Source organism: Musca domestica, unplaced genomic scaffold, assembly GCF_030504385.1.
Source record: "Musca domestica strain aabys unplaced genomic scaffold, Musca_domestica.polishedcontigs.V.1.1 48, whole genome shotgun sequence".
Lineage (NCBI taxonomy): Eukaryota > Metazoa > Arthropoda > Insecta > Diptera > Muscidae > Musca > Musca domestica.
In genome coordinates this window covers 1,937,473-1,960,540 of record NW_026712340.1, presented here as the reverse complement: position 1 = coordinate 1,960,540, position 23,068 = coordinate 1,937,473, and the positions used below count along the sequence as shown (strand labels likewise).

The 23,068-nt window shown below is 33.6% G+C and overlaps 1 protein-coding gene across 1 annotated transcript in view; it reads right to left on the bottom strand.

The window, feature by feature from the left end:
• Window positions 1-23,068, bottom strand: part of LOC101897723 (upstream-binding protein 1) — a 65,000-nt gene that overhangs the window by 5,261 nt on the left and 36,671 nt on the right. The window contains exons 4-9 of the mRNA XM_020038893.2: window positions 19,417-19,489; window positions 18,807-19,252; window positions 17,089-17,212; window positions 14,025-14,169; window positions 7,060-7,698; window positions 3,598-3,779 (exon numbers count right to left, since the gene is read on the bottom strand). Coding sequence (XP_019894452.1) covers window positions 3,598-3,779; window positions 7,060-7,698; window positions 14,025-14,169; window positions 17,089-17,212; window positions 18,807-19,252; window positions 19,417-19,489 — 1,609 coding nt within the window. The remainder of the gene's footprint in view (window positions 1-3,597; window positions 3,780-7,059; window positions 7,699-14,024; window positions 14,170-17,088; window positions 17,213-18,806; window positions 19,253-19,416; window positions 19,490-23,068) is intronic.

Here is a 23,068-nt window from a genome sequence, read left to right as displayed (position 1 = left end):
CATCGAACAGAAGATTTCTAGATTTCAATCATTTTTTATACAGTCGACCTTAGCCGGGGCTGGGGATTTTCTCCTCTGGATATGTCCAAAGTTGTTTCTACTGAAAACATCAAATAATGCTAGAGAGGGTATATATATCATTTGATACGGCCGAAACGAAATAACGGTTTTAGACCCTAGGCCTCTTTAGACCAAATCCGTTCCAGGACATTTGGAATCGATCTAGCGATGTCCGTCCGTCTCTCTGTCTGGCTGGCTGATGCGCACGATAACTCTCGAAGGGAGTACCCATTTTGGTCCAAACTTGTATATCCTAATATTATTATATAACTTGGATCGAGTTCGGAGATTGGCAACATCGGAACACTCCTTCTGATATCTCCCCCACAAAAGGTCGAAATTTTCAAAAAATATATTTTTTGCACAGAAAGAGAGTGGACAATCCGATTTTACTCCAATTTTGCAAATTCTAATATTTGCGTCAGTGCTAGATCAGGTGTGAAAATGGATAATATCGGTCCACTCTATCAAGTACCTCCCTCACAAATGGTCAACATTTTAAATAATTACAACTCTTAAAAAATGTGATGTAATAGTCGGGTTGTCTTCAAATTTCACACATACCGATACTTGTATTAACCCAAGGTCTGGTCTTAAGATGGATAATATATGTCCACTCCTTCTGGTACCTGCCCTACAAAAGGTAGAAATTTTCAAAAAATACATTTTTTTGCACAGAAAGAGAACGGATAATACGATTTTGCTCCTACTTTGCATATCCTAATATTTGCGTCAGTGATGAAAATGGACAATATCGGTTAACACCACCAAGCACCTCCCCCACAAATGGTCAAAATTTTGAATAATTACAACTCTCATAAAATGTGAGATTTAATAAACCCAAGATCTGATGTTACGATGGAATATATCGGTCCACTCCTTCTGGTACCTCCACCACAAAAGGTCGAAATTTTAAATATCCATTAAGCTCATAAAACGCGAAATTAACATCGGATTCCATTTGGACTTGGCAAATCTGAATATTTCTATCAACATAGGATATGTTAAAAAAATGGTAGAGATCGGACCATTGCTTCTGGTACCTCCCCCACAAATGGTCAAAGTGTTAAATAACCAAAACGTTTATAAAATCCGAAATAAGCCTTAGGTTATTTTTATATTTCACATATTCCATTATTTCCACTAACAAAAGATCCGTTGTGAAGATGGGATATATCGGTCCACTCCTTCTGGTACCACCCCCACAAAGGCTCAAAATTTTGAATATCCATGAAGCTCATAAAATTCAAAACTTGGTACATCCCAATATTTCCATTAACACAACACAGTTTAAACCTAGCCCGTCGCAACATTTATATCATATTTATTTAGGTCCGATACGAAATGACCAATATTGGCCCATTCCTTCGGAACCTACTGTATAGGGGGTTAAATATTTGAATAATCATAACAGAAGTCAAAATATTTTTAAACAATCGAACATTGGTTGAGGGTATACATCTGTCGGCAAAACCGACCGATACTTTTTTACTTGTTTCTTTTTTTCTTTGTGTACCAATTAAAATACCCGAGAATATTATAATTTATATAATTTAGTGGCAATTAATTTACTTTGTGAGGTGTTCAATATTTCGTGATAAAATTTAAATTGTTTATTAAACGATTAAACCACGAAAATATGCAAACATTTCGATTTATGCAAAAAATGTGGTCAAGCTTAGATGGTCACAACAAAAAAAAACTGGTGCGCAATTTCCAATACAATGTCAAATACCAATACAAATCTAATTCGAAGTCAATCATTCCATAGGCCCTTAGATCAGATACTACTTTCATATCTACACAACATTTTCGAATATATTACAATTAATTTCTGGCGGACTATTACTGGTTTAGATGAAAACAAGTTAAAAAGCAGTAAGTTCGGCCGGGCCGAACTTTGAATACCCTCCATCATTTGGAACGAATTTGGAAATTTTCAAAAAATAAAATCCTTAAATTCTTTTAAAATTTTAAAAATACCGAATATAGCCGTTATATAAGGGTCTATACGACGTGGCATTGTTTGCCATTAGCCATTACCATATTCAAATTCGAAACTTGAAATAAACGGTGAATAATGTAGCTAAAATTATGAAAATATCGTATATAGTGAGATACCGTTATATCGGAGCTGTGTGACCTGGACCAGCATAGACAATTTTCTGTCACAGGCTATAGCATCCATTACTAACGTCAAATACGATATCTCAAACAATTTCGGTGGGTATTGAAAATCGTGAAAATACCGAATATAAGGAGGTACTGATATATGGGGCCTATACGAAGACCTGGACCTGCATAGGCAATTTTCTGTCTTAGGCTGTAGTATCCATTACGAATCTCAAATACTAAATTTGAAATAATTCCGGTGAGTAATGTCGATAAAATCATCACAATACCGAATATCGGGAGGTACCGTTATATGGGGGCTATACGAAGACGTGGACCTGACCAGATAATTTTCTGTCATAGGCTGTAGTATTCATTTCGAACTTCAAATACCAAATTTTAAACAATTCCGGTGAAAAATGTCGCTAAAATCATTACAATACCGAATATCGGGAGGTACCGTTATGTGGGGGCTATACGAAGACGTGGACCTGCCCAGATAATTTTCTGTCATAGGCTGTAGTATCCATTTCGAACTTCAAATACCCAAGTTGAAACAATTCCGGTGAATAATGTCGCTAAAACGCGGACCTACATGGCCCATATACGAACTTACGACAGACGGACATGGCTAAATCGACTTAGAATTTTAAGCTGATCAAGAATATATAAAAGTTGTTGGGTCTAACATGAGTATTTCGAGGAGTTACAAACAAAATGACAAAGTTAATATACCCTCCATAGTATGGTGGTCGGTATAACAAGTCCAATGAACTTGCCTAGACCGCTTTAGCGCGCCGAGTGAATAATATCGCAATAGTTAACTGTGATAATTGTTATTTAATGTGAAATTAATTACGAATAACAAAAGTGGCATTTCACTTTTTTTTTCTTTTGCTTTGAAATAATAAAACTGTTCAATGACTACTAGAGAACATTTATGACGCCTCCTAAATAGGCATGTGTGTTCAAATGAAATTAAACATTTACTTTTCCACTTCATTACATCTACGCCCCCTTAAGACTTTTTCCGGTGCTCTCTCTCTCTCTCTCACACACACACACACTCTTACAACAAAGGCAAAATTAACAACATGCAAAAGTTTATGTAATTAATTAACATGAGATTGCTAGCAAATATTCTAATAGCTCCGGCACAAATGAGGTGTGGGGTAGGGTTTGCAGTAAAATCATTTCATTCTAGGCTTTTTGCCACTACTTTCCCCCAGAGTTATTCAATTCAGTAATTCATTTTTTTCTTAATGAATTCATCATAATATTAAACTTGTGTTGTTTTTTTGTTTTCAAAATTTTCTTAATTAATGACTCATCGCAATTAATTGACAGGCACTACGCCATTTAACCATGATCACGATCGTCAACAATGGTGTTTACATTGCTCGTAAATCTAAAACCTTTACTTACTATTCAGGACTGAAACAACCGGCCGTGGTGGTCGCGGGTGTTGTAATCAAATCCAACGGTATGTCCGTCATAATGGTACACTCGTAACTGGGTTGAAATTTATCCTGTTCGGACTGGGGACGCTTTTGTATTTTTTCACGATCCTGTTTATGTTTGCGATCGGCACCTTTTAATTTGAAAACCTAGAAAAGCGGAAGGGAATAAAGAGAGAGAGAGAGAGAGAGAGAGAGAGAAACATGTTTTGTCAGTTACATATGGTAAAAAGCGAAATAATAATAAAAAAATTATTAAAATAAGTAAAATTAAAAATAACCATGGCATAACAAATAAAACTTAGAATAAAGTTAAGAGTAAACCAGTAAAGAAAGTCTTAAAGTCGGGCGGGGCCGATACCCTACACCACTTTGCTAATTTAGTAGAGCTCCGCATAACAATTAAACGTTTTAATGGGAGAATTCAACATACACGCTATAATAATAATAATAATAATAATAATAATAATAATAATAATAATAATAATAATAATAATAATAATAATAATTATATTTTAAATTTCAAAGGACTATATATGCCGAAGTATTTGTATCTTTTAAATTCGGAATTGTATTGCCCATTTGGTGCACAATTAATTTGAAATCGGATAAAGATATATATGGGTGCTATATCCAAATCGGAACCGATCTCGATAAAATTTGGTAAAGATATTTCTGAGCTGTATTTCATATATTTTCCTGAATATCGTTGTTACGGAGTGCATATTACGGCTGTGGGTAACAAATATAACAAATCGGATGAACAATGTAAATGGGAGCTATAGTTATATCTGAACCGATCTTCACCAAATTTGACATACTAGCTTCTAGACTCAATTCGATCGTAAGTGCCAAATTACACCCTATTTGGACAAATATTAGACGTTTGGTGCACAATAAAGGGTAAATCGGACGAACTTATATATGGGAGCTATATCCAAATCTGATCCGATCTCGATAAAATTTAGCAAATGTATTTCTGAGCTGTATTTGATATATTTCCCCATATATTGTTGTTACAGAGTGCATATTACGTCTGCGGAGGACAAAAATAACAAATCAGATGAACAATATATATGGGAGCTATAGCTATATCTGAACCGATTTCAATCAAATTTGGCATACTTATTCGGGCTGATATTACACGTTTGGTGTGCAATAAAATGCAAATCGGACGAAGATACATATGGAAAGGAATCTAAATTTTGATTGATTATCCCCAATTTCAATAGGGTTCATCCTTGGGCCAAACATTAGATTTGTGCAAGATTTTATCGGGATAAGGCAATAAATGCCAACTTTACTTTGTTTACAAAAATACTTGGACAGACGGACATGCATAAATCGACTCAGAATGTGATTCTATGCAGATCATCAAAAGGAACTATGGGTCTATCTCGTTTCCTTTTGCCTGTTACAAACAAATGCACAAAGACATAATACCCTGACCACCTTGTGGTGTAGGGTATAAATATTAGTCGGTATTGCCGACAGATGTATACCCTCACCCAATGTTCGATTGTTTAAATATATTTTGACTTCTATTATGATTATTCAAAATGCTGACTCTCTATGGAGCAGGTTCCGAAGCAATGGGTCAATATTGTCCATTTCGCATCGGACCTAAATAAATATGATATAAATATTGCGACGTGCCAGGTTTGGTTACTTCCTTCACTTTATATGGGATATGTGATGATTTTTGGAAAATGTTAACATGTGCGTGAGGTACCAGATATAGGCCACTGAAGTACTCCGTTGCCATACCTCATTTCATACACATAAAAATATTGGTATTTGCAAAATTTGCAGGAAATCGAACATTTATATCCAATTTTATGCCAAATCATAAATTACATATTCATATCAGCTTTTCTGGTTAAGAGAAATATTTAGATTAGCAAGATGTAAATAATCGCCGACCTGTTTCGCAAGTTATGACAGATATAAAAATTTGGAAATGGTGACTCTTTTTGGGTGAGGTACCAAAAACGGGTTGGCAGATGTATAGCATCTTCACAACAGATCTTGTGTTAGCAAAAATGTTTGTATGTGGGAAACTTGAGGAGGTGGATGGATGGATTTGAAAGCTTATTTCGCTTTCTTTGAACGTTTTGTTTTTCAATATCTTGAAACCTATGTGGAGGAGGTACCAGAGCAAATGATACGATTTCTACCATCTGTACAACAGTTCTTGTGTTCATGGAAATATTGAGATGTATCAAGTCTGAATAGAATCGGATTTCGTGTTTTATGAACTTGAATATGAATATTCAAAATTTTGATCCCATGTGGGGGAGGTATTAGAAGCAGTGGGCCAACATATATTCCATCTCCACACCAGACCATGGATTAATATGAATAGTGTGATGTGTGTAATTTGAAGACAATCGGACACCTACATTCAAAATTAATATTTAAAGTTCGTAATAGATGCTACAGCATAAAACAGAAAATGGGCCATGTAGGTCCACGTCTTCGTATAGCCCCCTTGTAACGGTACCCCCCGATATTCGGTATTTTGATGATTTTATCGACATTATTTACCTGAATTGTTTCAATTTTGGTATTTGAAATTCGTAATGGATACTACATCCTAAGACAGAAAATGAGCCATGTAGGTCCACGTCTTCGTATAGCCCCCATATAACGGTACCTGCTGATATTCGGTATTTTGATCATTTTAGCGACATTATTCACCGGAATTATTTCAATTTTGGTATTTGAAGTTCGTAATGGATGCTACAGCCTATGACAGAAAATTGTCTGTGCAGGTCCACGCCATCCTATAGCCCCCATATAACGGTACCTCCCGATATTCGGTATTTTGATAATTTTAGCGACATTATTTATCGGAAATTTGGTATTTGAAGTTCGGAATGGATATTACAGCCTATGGCAGAAAATTGTCTGTGCAGGTTCACGACTTCTTACAGCCCCCATATAACGGTACCTCCCGATTTTAGTATTTTGATGAATTTAGCGACACTATTTACCGGAATTGTTTCAAATTTTGTATTTGAAGTTCGTAATGGACGCTACAGCCTATGACAGGATATTGTCTGTGCAGGTCCACGTCTTCGTATAGCCCCCATATAACGGTACCCCCGATATTCGGTATTTTGATGATTTTAGCTACATTATTCACCGATTTTTTTTTAATTTCGCATTTGAATATTGTAATGCTTATGACAAATGTTACCTATGCAGGTTTATGTCGTCGTATAGACCCCAATATAACAGCTACATTCGGTATTTTTAAGATTTTAACAAAATTTTTAACGGATTTTATTTTTTGAAAATTGCCAAATTCGTTCCAAATGGTGCAGGGTATTCAAAGTTCGGCCCGTCCGAACATATAGCTTTTTTACTTGTTTTTTTTTTGTTTTTTTTTTTTAATTAAAATTATATCTTTTTTTGCATTACTCACCTTTACTTGACAAGCTGCGGCATGGATTGGCATCGGTGGTTTCAAACCACTTGCCAATAGACCATTCGGTGTCAAATTTCCAGTTTGGCTGTGAGGCGAGGCTCCCGAGCCGGCCCCAACAACGGCGGCGGTGGCGGCTGCAGCTGCTGCTACAGCGGCGCCCAATGGTGATGGTGGTGCAACCCCGCCAATGGGTGGTGTTTTTGTGCCTGAAGCAGGAATGCTGTTGTTGTTGTTGCCGCTATTATGGAATGTTGTTACAGCAATTGGTGTGTTTGCTGCTGCAGTTGTTGTATTGTTAGTGATGTTGTTGTTGTTATTATTATTATTTTCTATATACGTTTCGATTTGCAAACGAAATGGTACGCCTTTTTCGCCACCGTGTTTCTTTGGCGTAAACTCGGTCGAGATACAGTTGACCTTTATGTAAACGCCGACCTCTTTCATGGGATCCCAGAAGATCTCCACCGTATTCAAATAGTTCGGATTCAATGGCTGGGAGACATGGCACAGGCCATAGGAGAGTGGCAAATCAACTTCGATGATACGTTCGCCGGGACGCGAGGCCTGCCATTGTTGCATTTGTTCGCGTTCCATGTACTGGAGACGACGCTCATGGAAGCATATTTTGATAACGCTCTGCAACAAAAAAAACAAGGAGAAGAAGAATGAGAATGAGGAAAGAACGTCAGAGTAAAAACGAAGCAATAAAGAAAGATAGCTGGCGTAAATCATAAGTGGAGCTGTTCATAAATTTTTATCAGGTTATGTATTTTATAAATCTATGTATGTGTGGGTATGAATGTTTACATGTGTTGGTGACAAACTTACTTACTTTTTTGCCACTTAATGTCTTGTTCTTTAAAAAAAAAAATAATTGAAATCTACATGAAAATGACCTCTTTTAATCAAAATGTTGACTTCAATGAACGGCTGAGTGGATGGTTGTTTGTTCTGCTTGTTTGACAGCTGTATTGAGGCTGCTGTCATGTGGCATGGTTCGTTCACCGTCACCATCATCGTCAGAATCATCATCGTCGTCATCATCCCTGCCATATGTGATCATGTGAAAATTCTTAGAGGCTAATTTTCTTTTTTTTTTTTTTTTTTTGACACTTGGAAAATATTTGAAATGTCTGAATTTTTTTAAGAGAGGATACTCTCCAAAATTTGTGCTAAAAACTTGTCACCTGTGTAGGTAATGTAGGACCCATTTTCTATACCAATAATTCTGGATGCAGTTCAAAAGTTTCTATCACATTTTAAAGCTCTATAGAATGTGTTGCGCAATACAGGGTGAGATTAAAAAAACTGCAACAATATCAAAACGCCATAATTTTTACATTTTTTTTTAATTTTATTGAATGAAAGCAAAAAATGTCGGAAATAGCATCAAATTTTAAAATAAGTTTAGATTTATTCGAATTGGTCAACTTTCGCACGAATTATGGCCTTCAAACGGCCAATGAAACCGTCACACGTTGCCCGAATGTTGCTCTGCGGCATTTGGGCCGATTCCCGGCGAAGCGCTTGCTTTAGGTGATCGACACTTTGGTATTTTTTAGTGTCAACCTTGCTTTCTAAAATACTCCAGAAACAATAGTCCAAAGGAATGGTATCCGGAGATTTTGGTGGTCATTGAGCGCTGGAAATGAAGTGAGGAACCTCATTTTGTAACCATTCTTGGGTAATGCGTGCTGAGTGCGATGATGCTGAGTCCTATTGGAATGTCCAAGTTCTGCGGCCAAAATGTTTGCGTACCCAAGGCTTTAATACACCCTCCAGAACATTTTCGCAATAATATTCGGCACTGATATCACGGTCGATTAAACGAGAGGAGAGCGACCATCGCCTGTTACGGCGGTCCACACCATCACCATGGCCGGCGCTTGAGTTCTGGTGGCCAACCGAAGGTGCACATTTTCAGCTGACCTCTTTGGCAAGTAAACACGATTACTTTGTTTCTTTACAAACTGCTGGACAACGAATGTTTTCTCATCGGAGAAAACTAAATTTGGCAGTTCACCACTTTCGGCTAAGCGATGCAACTCTTTGGCTATTTTGAGACTATTTTCTTTCTGCCGCGGTGTAAGTTCTAGAACTTTTGTGGAATTTCAATGTCCTTACCCGGAGCTATTTTTTCAATATTTGCCGAATGAAATATTGCGATATTTTCAGCTCACGAGCCAATTTTTGACCACTGCGACGCGGGTTTCGATCAAGTTGCTTAGAAATGACAGCAGTCTGAGTCTGGGTAAAGGTCTCTATCACATTTTAAAGGTCTATAGTAAATGTTGCGAAATATATCTCAAACAGTAGGAGTCCCTTTGTATTTTTCATGGTAAATATTCAATATTCAAATTTCTTTTGTTCAGAGACTCACAATGAAATTTGATATAGAATAATTCTTCCTTTGACACTTTCGCCAAAAAATGAAGTATAGAGGGAAAGTTTGACTCAGATTGGATACGTGTTAAATTAACACTATATAAAGCAAACACATAATTTCCATTTGTAGTACATGAATTTTGTATGTAATTTTCTTAAAAACTATTGTACCTAGATATATGGTTTATTCTGAGAGTTATAGTAGAATTTGGTGTAGAATATTTCTCCCTTTAACAACTTCCGCCTAAGACGAAATTTTATGTTACTTTCAGGCCTAAACACAAAAAAAGTCTAAGGAAAAATTGTCCAAAAAAATAGAAAATATTTTCGCGTTTTTTTTAGGGCAACATTGATGCAAACTTTTTCTTGATATATAATGAAAATAGAGATATCTTTTCTTTGGTGACTTATAGTATAATTAGATGAAGAATATTTTTGTCTTTGACGTCATCCTCCTAAAATGATGTTTTTGATGTATAATGGGAGATTTTGTCTCCGAACACAAACGTATACTATTAACATAGATTTTTTACTTGTTATATATAAATTCCGAATGTAATTTTTTCAAAATCTATTGTAAATAGATATATAGTTTATTCTGAGAGTTATAGTAGAATTTGATGTAGAATATTTCTTCTTTTAACAACTTCCGCCTAAAACGAAATTTTATGTTACTTTAAGGCCTTAACTCGAAAAAAATCAAAGGAAAAATTGTTCAACAAAATTGAGAAATATTTTCGCGATTTTTTGTGACAACATTGATGCAAACTTTTTCTTGACATCTAATGAAAATAGAGATTTCTTTTCTTTCGGAACTTATAATGAAATTTGATTAAGAATATGTTTGTCTTTGACGTCATCCTTCCAAAATTATGTTTTTAATATATAATGGGAGATTTTGTCTCCGAATACCAATGTATAAAATTAATAGCCGAAAATGTAAACGCCTAATTTTCACTTGTAGTAGATAAATTTCGTACCTAATTTTCTAAAAAAAACTCTTATACCTAGATATATGATTTATTCTGAGAGTTATAGTAAAATTTGGTGTAGAATATTTCTCGTTTTAACAACTTCCGCCTAAAACGAAATTTCATGTTACTTTCAGGCCTAAACTCAAAAAAAGTCTAAGAAAAAATTGTTCAAAAAAAAAAATAGAAAATATTTTCTCGGTTTTTTAGGACAACATTGATGCAAACTTTTTCTTGATATATAATGAAAATAGAGATATCTTTTCTTTGGTGACTTATAGTAAAATTTGATGAAGAATATTTTTGTCTTTGACGTCATCCTCCTAAAATGATGTTTTTGATGTATAATGGGAGATTTTGTCTCCGAACACAAACGTATACTATTAACATAGATTTTTTACTTGTTATATATAAATTCCGAATGTAATTTTTTCAAAATCTATTGTAAATAGATATATGGTTTATTCTGAGAGTTATAGTAGAATTTGGTGTAGAATATTTCTCCCTTTAACAACTTCCGCCTAAAACGAAATTTCATGTTACTTTCAGGCCTAAACTCAAAAAAAGTCTAAGAAAAAATTGTTCAAAAAAAAAAATAGAAAATATTTTCTCGGTTTTTTAGGACAACATTGATGCAAACTTTTTCTTGATATATAATGAAAATAGAGATATCTTTTCTTTGGTGACTTATAGTAAAATTTGATGAAGAATATTTTTGTCTTTGACGTCATCCTCCTAAAATGATGTTTTTGATGTATAATGGGAGATTTTGTCTCCGAACACAAACGTATACTATTAACACAGAATTTTTACTTGTTATATATAAATTCCGAATGTAATTTTTTCAAAATCTATTGTAAATAGATATATAGTTTATTCTGAGGTTTATAGTAGAATTTGGTGTAGAATATTTCTTCTTTTGACACCTTACGCCTAAAACGAAATTTTATGTTACTTTCGGGCGTCAGCTCGAAAAAAGTCAAAGAAAAAATTTGTTCAAAAAAAATAGAAAATATTTTGGCGATTTTTTGTGACAACATTGATGCAAACTTTTTCTTGATATCTAATGAAAATAGAGATTTATTTTCTTTGGTGAAGAATATTTTTGTCTTTGACGTCATCCTCCTAAAATGATGTTTTTAATGTATAATGAAAGATTTTGTCTCCGAATACAAATGTATAAAATTAACAGTCGAAAATGTAATCACCTAATTTTCACTTGTAGCAGATAAATTTCGTACGTAATTTTCTTAAAAACTATTGTTCCTAGATACATGGTTTATTATGAAATTTATAATAAAATTTTGTGTAGAATATTTCTCCTTTTAACAACTTCTACCCAAAACGCAATTTTATGTTACTTTCAGGCCTCAACTCAAAAATGTAAAAGTAAAAATTGTTCACAAAAAAGAAAATATTTTCGCGTTTTTTTAGGACAACATTGATGCATACTTTTTCTTGATATATAATGAAAATATTTAATTATTTTCTTGGTAACATATAGTGAAATTTGATGAAGAATATTTTTGTCTTTGACGTCATCCTCCTAAAATGATGTTTTTAATGTATAATGGGAGATTTTGTCTATGTATGTATATAATTAACTGTTGAAAATGTAAACACCTAATTTTTACTTGTAATTCATAAATTTCGTATGTAATTTTCTTAAAAACTATTACACCTAGATATATGATTTATTCCGAGGTTTATAGTAAAATTTTGTGTAGAATATTTCTCCTTTTAACAACTTCCGCCTAAAACGAAATTTTATGTTACTTTCAGCCATCAACTCGAAAAAAGTGCGTAGAAAATTTATTCAACAAAAAATTTGTTCAGAAATATTTTCGGTATTTTTTGTAACAACATTGATGCAAACTTTTTCTTGATATCTAATGAAAATAGATATTTCTTTTCTTTCGGAACTTAGAGTAAAACTTCACGGGGAATATTTATGTCTTTGGGGTCATTCTCATAAGATGATTTGTTATGTATAATAGGAGATTTTGACTCCGAATACAAATGTATACAATTAACAGTCGAAAATGTAAACGCCTAATTTTTACTTGTAATATATAAAATTCGTATGTAATTATCTTAAAAACTATTACACCTAGATATATGGTTTATTCTGAGATTTATTGCAGAATTTGGTGTAGAATATTTCTTCTCTTGATACCTTCCGCCTAAAATGAAATTTTATCTAACTTTCAGTCGTCAACTCAAAGAAAGGCCGAGGAAAATTGATCAAAAAAATTAAGAAATATTTTCACGATTTTTTTTCGGAACATTAATGCAAAAATATTTTGGTTTACAATGGAAACAGAGATTTCTTTTCTCCGGAGACTTATAGTGAAATTTTATGAGGAATATATTTGTCTTTGGCGGCAACCTTCTAAAATGATGTTCTGTTGGAGATTTTTGCATAAACTCACACAAACTACGACTTTATCCCAAAAATGAGTTTTTAATATATATGACTTTCTGGCATCTAGGTTAGATTTAGAGCTTTGACATCTCCTAGGACCTATAGTAGAATTTTATGAGAAATAATTTTGTAGAATATTTTGACTTTCTTCGATCCCCTTTAAAGGGAGTTTTTTACGATATTTCAACAACAGGACCAAAAAGACCCCTTTGTTGACTCGCTTGAGGGTTAAAATGTTCAACCGAAATATTCCTTGTATTTTTATCTGCTAAATTGCCAAAGGCACTAGATACGTAATATGCACGGATTCCGAGGAATCTTAATTTGAAAAAAGTTAAAAGTCTTAGGTTACTTTGCGGTGTAATCTTTCAAAACGCCTTTTTCTTTTTTTAGCTATACTTTCATAATCTGCTGGATTTTCCCTGTAATTATTTTTTTTTTTGCACGGTATCATAAAGGTCTACTAACAAAATAATAAAAAAATCTTAAAAATCCTTCTGTTTCTGCAAACCAAATTAGTCTATCAACTGTCACAAAAATGCTCTAATTTGTCACTTTTTTTAAAAAGAGAAATTATGCAATATTTCAAAACGGTGTTTCTTTACGTGTATTTATTTTCTATTGCAATTTTTTTCTTTGTATCAAATATTCTTTTCTTTTGCTTACTTGTGTTTAGCTCGCCTCTAGGTTTGACGTCGTTCTTGTCTCAAATATTGTCTCGAATAATTTTTATGTTTGGCATTATTGTTGCGTGTTTGTCTGTTTGTTTTGTTTGTTTGTGTCAAGACTGGCAATTGTTTCTAATTAAAATATATTAAAAGCAATTAAGACAATTGGCGAAATGTTCGAAGTAAACAAAACAAAAAAAAAACAACAGCTCAAGACAGGCTGATAGATAGGTGGACGGACGAACAGACAGATACTCGGTTAAAAAAAATAATAAATAAATAAAAAATCAAACAACAACACCACGTCTATCTCAAACCCAAAGTTATAGTTTATTTATTAGCGTTTAACTAAAATATTCAAACAACAACTACAACACATATCACACATGACGATGACGAATATTAGACCACACCAGCTAGCCAACCAGCCAGCCACATGGTGCTGTTACCAGCCCAACATATTTCGTTACATATTTTTAGCGAAAATTGGTTGTTATTGTGCTTTTTACATACCTTGAGAATTTTATCCCGATACATAGATAGATCACCGATCTTCTTCAATTTGATCTCATAACTTTGCCCCTGATTCAAATAGGTGAGTGTGTCCTCATTGTTTTTGGTTGCAATCGAAGTGGCAGCAGCCAAAATGTATTGGAATCTGAAAGAAGATAAAAAATATAAAAAGTATAAATAAAAAAAATAATTTTTTATTTATAATGGGTTCGAGATCGAAGTATATAGCTTTAAACGTAGTCAGAATTAAAACAATATATTCTTTCCGGCTCCGATTAAGCCTCAACTTCAACTGTAACACTTTCCGACTATTTCAAAAAGTTTAAATTCACTTAAATCGGACTATTTGTCTTTACAACTGTTTACGGGGTGAAGTAAATTGACATTTTTATACCCTCCACCATACATAGTATGGAGGGTATATTAAGTTCGTCATTCCGATTGTAACTCATCGAAATAATAATTTTAGACCCAACTAAGAAAATATATTCTTGGTCATCATAAAATTCTAAGATGATTTAGCCCTGTTGTCCATCTGTTGTAGACGCTAGAGTCAATACGAATAAAGATAGGAAGCTAAAATTTTGCACTGATCTGTCTTTTGTTTGCAGGCAGGTCAAGTTCGAAGATGGGCTATATTGGTCCACCATATCGTATGTCACCCATATAATAGTACCTCCAGACATCCGATATTTTAATGATTTTTGTCACATTTTTCAATGAAAGTGTCTGAAAATCCACACAAGGAGTTCACGCCGAGTGCTTTACCCCCTGGAAGATTTTAGTATAGCACTCATATAACGCTACCCCAAGATATTCGGAATTTCCAGGATTTTCGAGAAATTATTCACCAGAATTGTGTCCAATTTCGTGTTTGAAGTTCGTAATGGGTACTACAACCTACGACGGAAAATTGTCTATGTAGGTCCACGTCTTAGCCCCCATACAACGGTACCTCCTTTTATTCGGTATTTTGATGAAATTAGCGACAGTATTTACCAGAATTATTTCGAATTTCGTATTTGAAGTTCGGATTCGTTACTGCAGCCTATGTCAAAAAATTACTTGTCCAGCACGACGTTTTCGTATAGCCACCATATATAAGTTTTCATTTTCAGCGGTATTTTTCGATGGATTTTTTTTTAAATTTCAATTTCCTTCCGAGTAGTGGAGGATATAAAAAGTTCGGCCCGGCAGAACTTATTTCTTTTTTTACTTATTTAATTTTCGATTTCTTACCAAGTCTTTCAAGGGACATTCAAATTTAATAGGAATTCGGTTTTTATACCCACAGCCATATGGCTAGAGAGGGTATATATAGGGTATATATAGGCCAAAACGTACCTCATTGAAATAACGGTTTTAGATCCTAAGTCTCTTTTGATCAAATCCGTTTCAGGACATTTGGAGTCGATCTAGCGGTGTCCTTCCGTCCGTCTGTCTGGAAGGCTGGTACGCACGATAACTCTCGATAGGAGTATCCGATTTGGTTCAACCTTGGTAAATCGTAATATTTTTGTCAAACTTAGATCGAATTTGGAGATGGGCAATATCGGTCCACCATTTCTGGTACCTCCCCAACAAAAGGTCGAAATATTCAAAAAATATATTTTCTGTACAAAAAGAGAAAAGATAATCAGATTTTGCTCCAACTTTGCAAATCATAATATTTGCATCAGTTCTAGGTCATGTGAGAAAATTGACAATATCGGTTCACTCCATTAAGTACCTCCCCCACAAGGGACAAAATTTTGAATAATTATAACTCTTATAAAATGTGATTTAAGAGTTCGATTGTCTTCAAATTCCACACATCCGAATATTTTTATAACCCCAAAATCTGGTGCTAAGGTGGAACATATCCGTCCACTCCTTCTGGTACCTCCCCCACAAAAGGTCGAAATTTTGAATAATCTATAAGCTTATAAAACGCAAAATTAACATTCCGATTCCATTTAGACTTGGCACATCTGAAAATTTCTATCAACACAGGATCTGTTTAAAAACCGGTAGAGATCGGACCATTTCTCCTGCTACCTCCCCCACAAAGGGTTGAAGTTTTGAATAACCAAAACGATCATAAAATCCAAAATAAGCATCAGGTTATCTTTATATTTTACACATCGCATTTTTTCTGCTAACACAAGATCTGTTGTGAAGATGGGATATATCGGTCCTCTGCTTCTGGTACCTCCCCCACAAAGGGCCAAAATGTGGAATATCCATGAAGCTCATAAAACGGGAATCAACATCCGATTGCATTCAGACTTGGTATATCTCAATATTTCCATCAACACAAGATCAGTTATAAGTATGACAGAGACTGGACTATTTCTTCTGGTACCTCCCCCCACATAGCGCTAAAGATTTTGAATAACAAAACGGTCAAAGAAAGCGAAATAGTATCCAACTATCTTCAAATTTTACACATCCAAATATTTTAAATATTTTTGTTGTTGTTTTGTTATTTTTATTATTATTATTATTCTTATTATTATTATTATTATTATTATTATTATTATTATTATTATTATTATTATTATTATTATTATTATTATTATTATTATTATTATTATTATTATTATTATTATTATTATTATTATTATTATTATATTATTATTATTATTATTATTATTATTATTATTATTATTATTATTATTATTATTATTATTATTATTATTATTATTATATTATTATTATTATTATTATTATTATTATTATTATTATTATTATTATTATTATTATTATTATTATATTATTATTATTATTATTATTATTATTATATTATTATTATTATTATTATTATTATTATTATTATTATTATTATTATTATTATTATTATTATTATTATTATTATTATTATTATTATTATTATTATTATATTATTATTATTATTATTATTATTATTATTATTATTATTATTATTATTATTATTATTATTATTATTATTATTATTATTATTATTATTATATTATTATTATTATTATTATTATTATTATTATTATTATTATTATTATTATTATTATTATTATTATAATTATTGTTTTTGTTTTCTCAAACTTACTTATAATCATCAGAATTGGCAGCAGCTGTTGTTGCCCCTGCTGGAGCGCCAGAGTTGCCCGACGAACGTCCCAAGGGAGATTGTTCGATTTTGCTGGTATCAACGACAGTCAAAAGTTGACGACCTGAAATGGGAATAAAGGCGAAGGCAATAAGCGAAAAACTTTAAAACAAATTATGTAAATATGTAAATGTCTAACCATAGCGGACTTTCGAACGAGTTTTAATCTTTATTCGAATTCAAATGAGCGCCATACTTGTGAGTGGAATGTATTTTTTATATAAACCCATATCTTGAGGGACTTGTATACATAGAAGACTTTTAGTATAGAGTAAATTTATAAAGAAACAACCAAAGATAGCATATCATGAAGAGGTCAACATCCGGTATCTTTTTACTAGAAGATCAGAAAATTGGTTCTCTTTTCATTTAAGGAAGGTCAGAAAATAGATGACTTACAGTATATCTATAGAATTCCTTTTTATTCCTACAAAAAATATAGGAGACCTACAGAAAGGACTATATTCCAGTAGATAACAAGCAAATGTGCTACTACTAGACCAGCATTAAAAGCTCTTATATTTAGAGAGGACCATTCATACAAAACAATTGAATAATTTCTCAATTTATAGAAGACCAATAAAAAGCCTTACATGAAGAAGACCCAAAGCAAGTATTTGTCTGGAAAATATATCCCTTTGGTATTCAGACCATGTTAGTCTTTAAATGCATTGTCTTCAGAGAAGCTATGTGAAGGTTCTCTCTAGATACTGTCTCGTTGTTAAAGAACTGTAGCAGATATTCCCCTCATAAAATTTTCTCTTGGGCCTCTCTCCCTCTATACATAAAAGACTTTTCAATGTCGTATCTGTATGTGGTACATGAAGGATTTTTCAAAGACCCCTTCTCTATGAAAGAGACGACATATATCTCTCCATAGAAGTCATTTGACGATATTGTCTCCAAAAAAGAATGTCGAATGTCTGTTCCCCCTCAGAGGACTTTGAAAGGTTCTTCATAGTAAACCTTTCGAATGTTTCCTCTTCACTTAGAAAAAGTTTTCTCTACAAAGATGCTTTTGTTGATCTTCTCCCCCATTGAAATTTTATCGAGAGTCCTTTCTCCACAAAAATGCTTTAAAAGCTCTTGCGCTCTCCCCATAAATCCTTTTGATAGACTTCTCAACAATGGAAGGTATTTTTTTCTGCTTCTCTTGTTTTTTTTTTTTTTTCTTCTTCTGTAAGAAGATCTTATTAAATGCTCTCTGTATAATAGTATTTCTCCTACAGTCTTTCCTCTCCATAAAGGATCTATAAAACCCCTTTTGAGATTCCCTATGTCACAATTTTTTCTGGTCAGGAAATCTTAGTTTTAATTTAAAAAAATGTACAGCTTTTGGAAAAATTGTGCTTATTCGAAACGCTTCACAACAAAAATGGCACCCCCTTTAAAATTTCATTTCAGGGAAGCATCTAATCTTGAAACAAACATCATTTTCCCCAGATTTATTGAAAGAATGACAAAATGCGACCCCCAAACACTTAACAACACGTGCCTGCACCTCTCTTTGTTGTTATTGTTCTTAAAATATTAACGAAATTTGATAAATCATTCATCAAAGAATTATCATTTATTGTTGTTTTTTGTTGTTCTGATTATTCTTGTTGCTTTGTGTGTGTGAGTGTGAGTTATTTTTTCATTCAAACAAGTGCACTCACCTTGTTCATTGTTACCCTTGATCGCCGAGGCCGATGCAGATGTCTGCTGCTGCTGGTCCCCAACTTGGGATTGAGACTGCTGCTGTTGCTGTTGTTGATGATGTTGGTGATGATGACTGTTTCCGCCACCTCCTTGGGGTGAACCACATCCACAATGCTTATCAATCAAATCGATATTGCCATTAATCTTGGATTTTTCTGGCGTAGCAGTGACTGCAACGCCGCCAGCAGCAGCATTTGCTGGGCTTACAGCGGCCGTTGTGTCAAGGAATCCATTGTTGTTGTTTGACGTTGGAGACTGCTTATCAAGCTTCTGTATATTTACAGTGTTAATCGGAGCTGGAATGTGCAACGAACTCTTCGAATTGTTAATCTTCAATTGTTCCGTCTGGGGTTCCTGCTTGAGAACGGGTGCCAGACCCGACGAGAATGACATAAAAGTCTCACTGCGAAGGAGGAAGTGAGAGAGAGAGAGAGAGAGAGAGAGAGAGAGAGGGAAATTGGGAAATAATATTATTGAAAATGAAAACTTAATTTTCGTTTTTTTTTTATTCGTTTTTGATATTAAATTTTTTTCGAATCGAAATTAAAATGCAATTTGATGACTTACTTGTTCAAATATGAATTGCTATTAAATTCGGCATTTAAATCAAATCCAATATCATCGGCCCAATTGCCACGACCTGAAATGGTAACAAGAAAAAAATAATAATCTCAAAATTTCACAAATAAATCAAGGATTCAAATACGGCTGAGATTTTGGAAAGCTCTTCTAAAAAGGTACTAAATTGTACTTTTGTACTCTTATTGGTTGAATGTGAAACTTGATATGTAGTTGTGTCTTACAGCTATTTTCCCTGATTATCTTAAACATTTTTGTAGCATACTATTAGGCGCTAAATCTATATATGCAATGATGTAAATATATTTTGACTTCTGTTATTATGTTTGGCCCTCTATGGAGTAGGTTTCGAAGCAATGGGTCAATATTGTCCGTTTCGTATCGGTTCTAAATAAATATGATGTAAATATTGCGTTGTGCCAGATTTGGACTCGACTATTCGACTACTTCCTTCACTTTGTATGAGATATGTGATAATTTCCAGAAAATGTTAACATGTGCGTGAGGTACCAGATATAGTCGACAGAACTATTCCATTTTCATACTTCATCTCATACAGATAAAAATATTGGTATGGGCAAAATTGCGAAAAATTCGAATTTTATGCGAAATCATACATTTGTTTTCCAAATACTTGAACCCTATTTTGGGGGAGGTATCAGAAGAAATGGTCCGATCTCCATCATCTTTATAAAAGATCTTGTGCTGATGAAAATATTGAGATATACCAAAAAATGGAATCGGATGTTAATTTCGCACTTTATGAGCTTCATGGATATTCAAAATTTTGACCCTTTCACCCCAGGAGGAGTGGGTCAATATATTCCATCTTCACAGCAGAACTTGTATTAGTAGAACTAATTGGATGTGTGAAATATGAAGAGAACCAGATGCTTATTTCGGATTTTAACATCGTTTTGGTTATTCCAAACTTAGAACCTTTGTGGGGTAGGAACCAGAAGGAGTGGTTACATATCCAACGTCTTTACAACAGATCTAGTGTTGAGATATGACAAGTTTGAATGGAATCGAATGTTAATTTCGTGTTTTATGAGCTTCATGAATGTTCAAAATTTTCATCCAGAAGGAGTCGACCGATATGTTCCATCTTCTCACCACCACTTTGGATTATTAAAAATATTGTGATGTGTGCAATTTGAAGACAATCGGACCTTACATCACATTTTGTAAGAGTTAAAATTATTCCAAATGTTGATCTTTTGTGGGGGAAGTACCAGAAGGAGTGGACCGGTATATCCCATCTTCACAGCAGATCTTGTGTTAGTAGAAATAATGGGATGGGTGAAATATAAAGAGATTCGGATGCTTAGTTCGGATTTTGAAATCGTTTTGGTTTTTCAAAACTTTGACCCTTAGTGGGGGAGGAACCAGGGGGAATGGTCCGATCTCCACAATCTTTATAACACATCTTATGTTGTTAGCAATATTCAGATGTGCCAATATTGTAATGTGTGCAATCGGACTCTTGCGTCACATTTTGTGAGGTAGGTACCAGAAGGAATTGTCCGATCTCTACCATTTTTATAACAGATCTTGTGCTGATGGCAATATTGAGATGTATCAAGTCTGAATGGAATCGCATCTTATTTTTTTGAGCTTCAGGGATATTCCAAATTTTGCTCCTTTGTGGGGAGGTACCAGAAGGAGTGGACCGATATATCCATTCTTCACACCAGACCTAGAGCTAATAAAAATGTTGTGATGTCTGCAATTAGAAGAGAACCGGATGCTTCTTTCGGATTTTATGATCGTTTTGGTTGTTCAAAATGTTAACCCCTTGTGGGGGAGGTACCAGAAGGAGTGGACCAATATATTCCATCTTCACCCTGTGTGTAAGTTGAAGACAATCCAACTTTTACATCACATTTTATAAGAATTATAATTGTTCCAAATTCGGTATTGAGTGAAGGTATAGGGCTGGAGTCCTTAAATTTGATATTGAGGTCTACGTTGGTATCTGGAATAGAGATATGAACGTGGTTTTTGAAATGTGTACTACTATCCTGAAAGTTGATATAGATATCACTGTTGGTGTCTGTAGTGAATATATGGAGGTGGTTTTGGAAATATGTTCTATAATTGTACAAAAAGTACTAAATGTTACTAAATTTAGTACTTAGTAAATGTATAGAGCTGGAATCGCGAACTTTGATACTCAGATCTCTGTTGGTTTCTGGTGTTGAAATCTGATAGCGGTTTTGCAAATGCGTACTATAATTGTTCAAAAAGTAGTAAATGGTACTAATTTTGACTTACTGCTAGTGTTGTAGATTGTTTTGGATATGCGTAATAAATGTTAGTAAAATTGGTTTTGGGTGAAGGGATAGAGATAAAATTCTGAAATTTGATATTGAGGCCACTGTTGGTTTCTACGGGTTTACATATGGAGACGTTGAAATAGTTTTAAACAGAAAAAATTAGATGTGGACCCATTGTGCAATGGTTTTACAAATATCCCTCTCCGCAAACTTCAAAATTAAAAATTTTGAAGATATTTTGGTGTAAAAGATAAACATTTCCTATTATTCTGTCAAAAAAATGGAAAACTTTAATTCTGAATCAAAAAGAAGACCTACTACAGGAATCCTATTGACAGAAAAACTTCAGTAAAATATCTATGGTCCTTTTAAAATAGAAAATTATGGAAAGAGAAAAGATCACCCTCTCTCAGTCTTTCATTTATTTCCCTCTCCCCCGAAAAATAAAAAATATCTAAAGAATAATTATTGCCAATAAGACTTTGGCTCAAAACAGATGTTCCCTACGTGCCCAAAAACTCGTGATAATGACGAACTTATCTCACACACTCCTTGCTTTGACGCGATGGAGTGTTGCAGATAATACGTCATATCTGTTGTCCAAATGTTCTACATTTTGTCTTTTTTCGATAGAAATAGTTCACATATTGCTACTCCTATATATTATTATTATTTTACTTTAATTAATTTTAAACTAAACCGCCTAAAACTGGTTCGATTTTTTGGGGAGTCAGTCCAATAGGAAAACAATATTTTCCCTACTGAACTGAAGTACTAACGTCATCGATGTGTTCGATTAAAAAAATACAAAAATTAAAGAATGTTTTTTAAAGTTAGTTAATATATGAGGCTCCCATAGATTCGCCATTGACGTCAAGATTTGTTTGATATTTGTCATATATATACTCGTACACAAAGTGTAGAACCTGAGAAGAAAATCGTATTATTAATCTACTGCAATATATTACCTGATTAGACAAAAAATTAATTTTTGTTTGTTATTAAAATTTTGGAGTATAATAGGCCATTATCGATGGGGCCTCTAGCATAATGAGACAAATTTCAATATTTTCTTCTTTAGGTACAGGAAAACCCCAGAAGATTATGAAAGTAAAGTTAAACAAGTAAGAAGACATGAACCTGCGCAGACAATTTTCTGTCATAGGCTGCAGTATCCATTACGAACTTCGAATACCAAATTTGAAACAATTCCGGTGAAAAATATCGCTAAAATGATCAAAATACCGAATATCGGGGGGTACTGTTATATGGGGGCTGTTATATGGGGGCCATAGGCTGTAGTATCCATTACGAACATCAAATACCAAATTTGAAAGAATTCCGTTGAATAATGTCGCAAA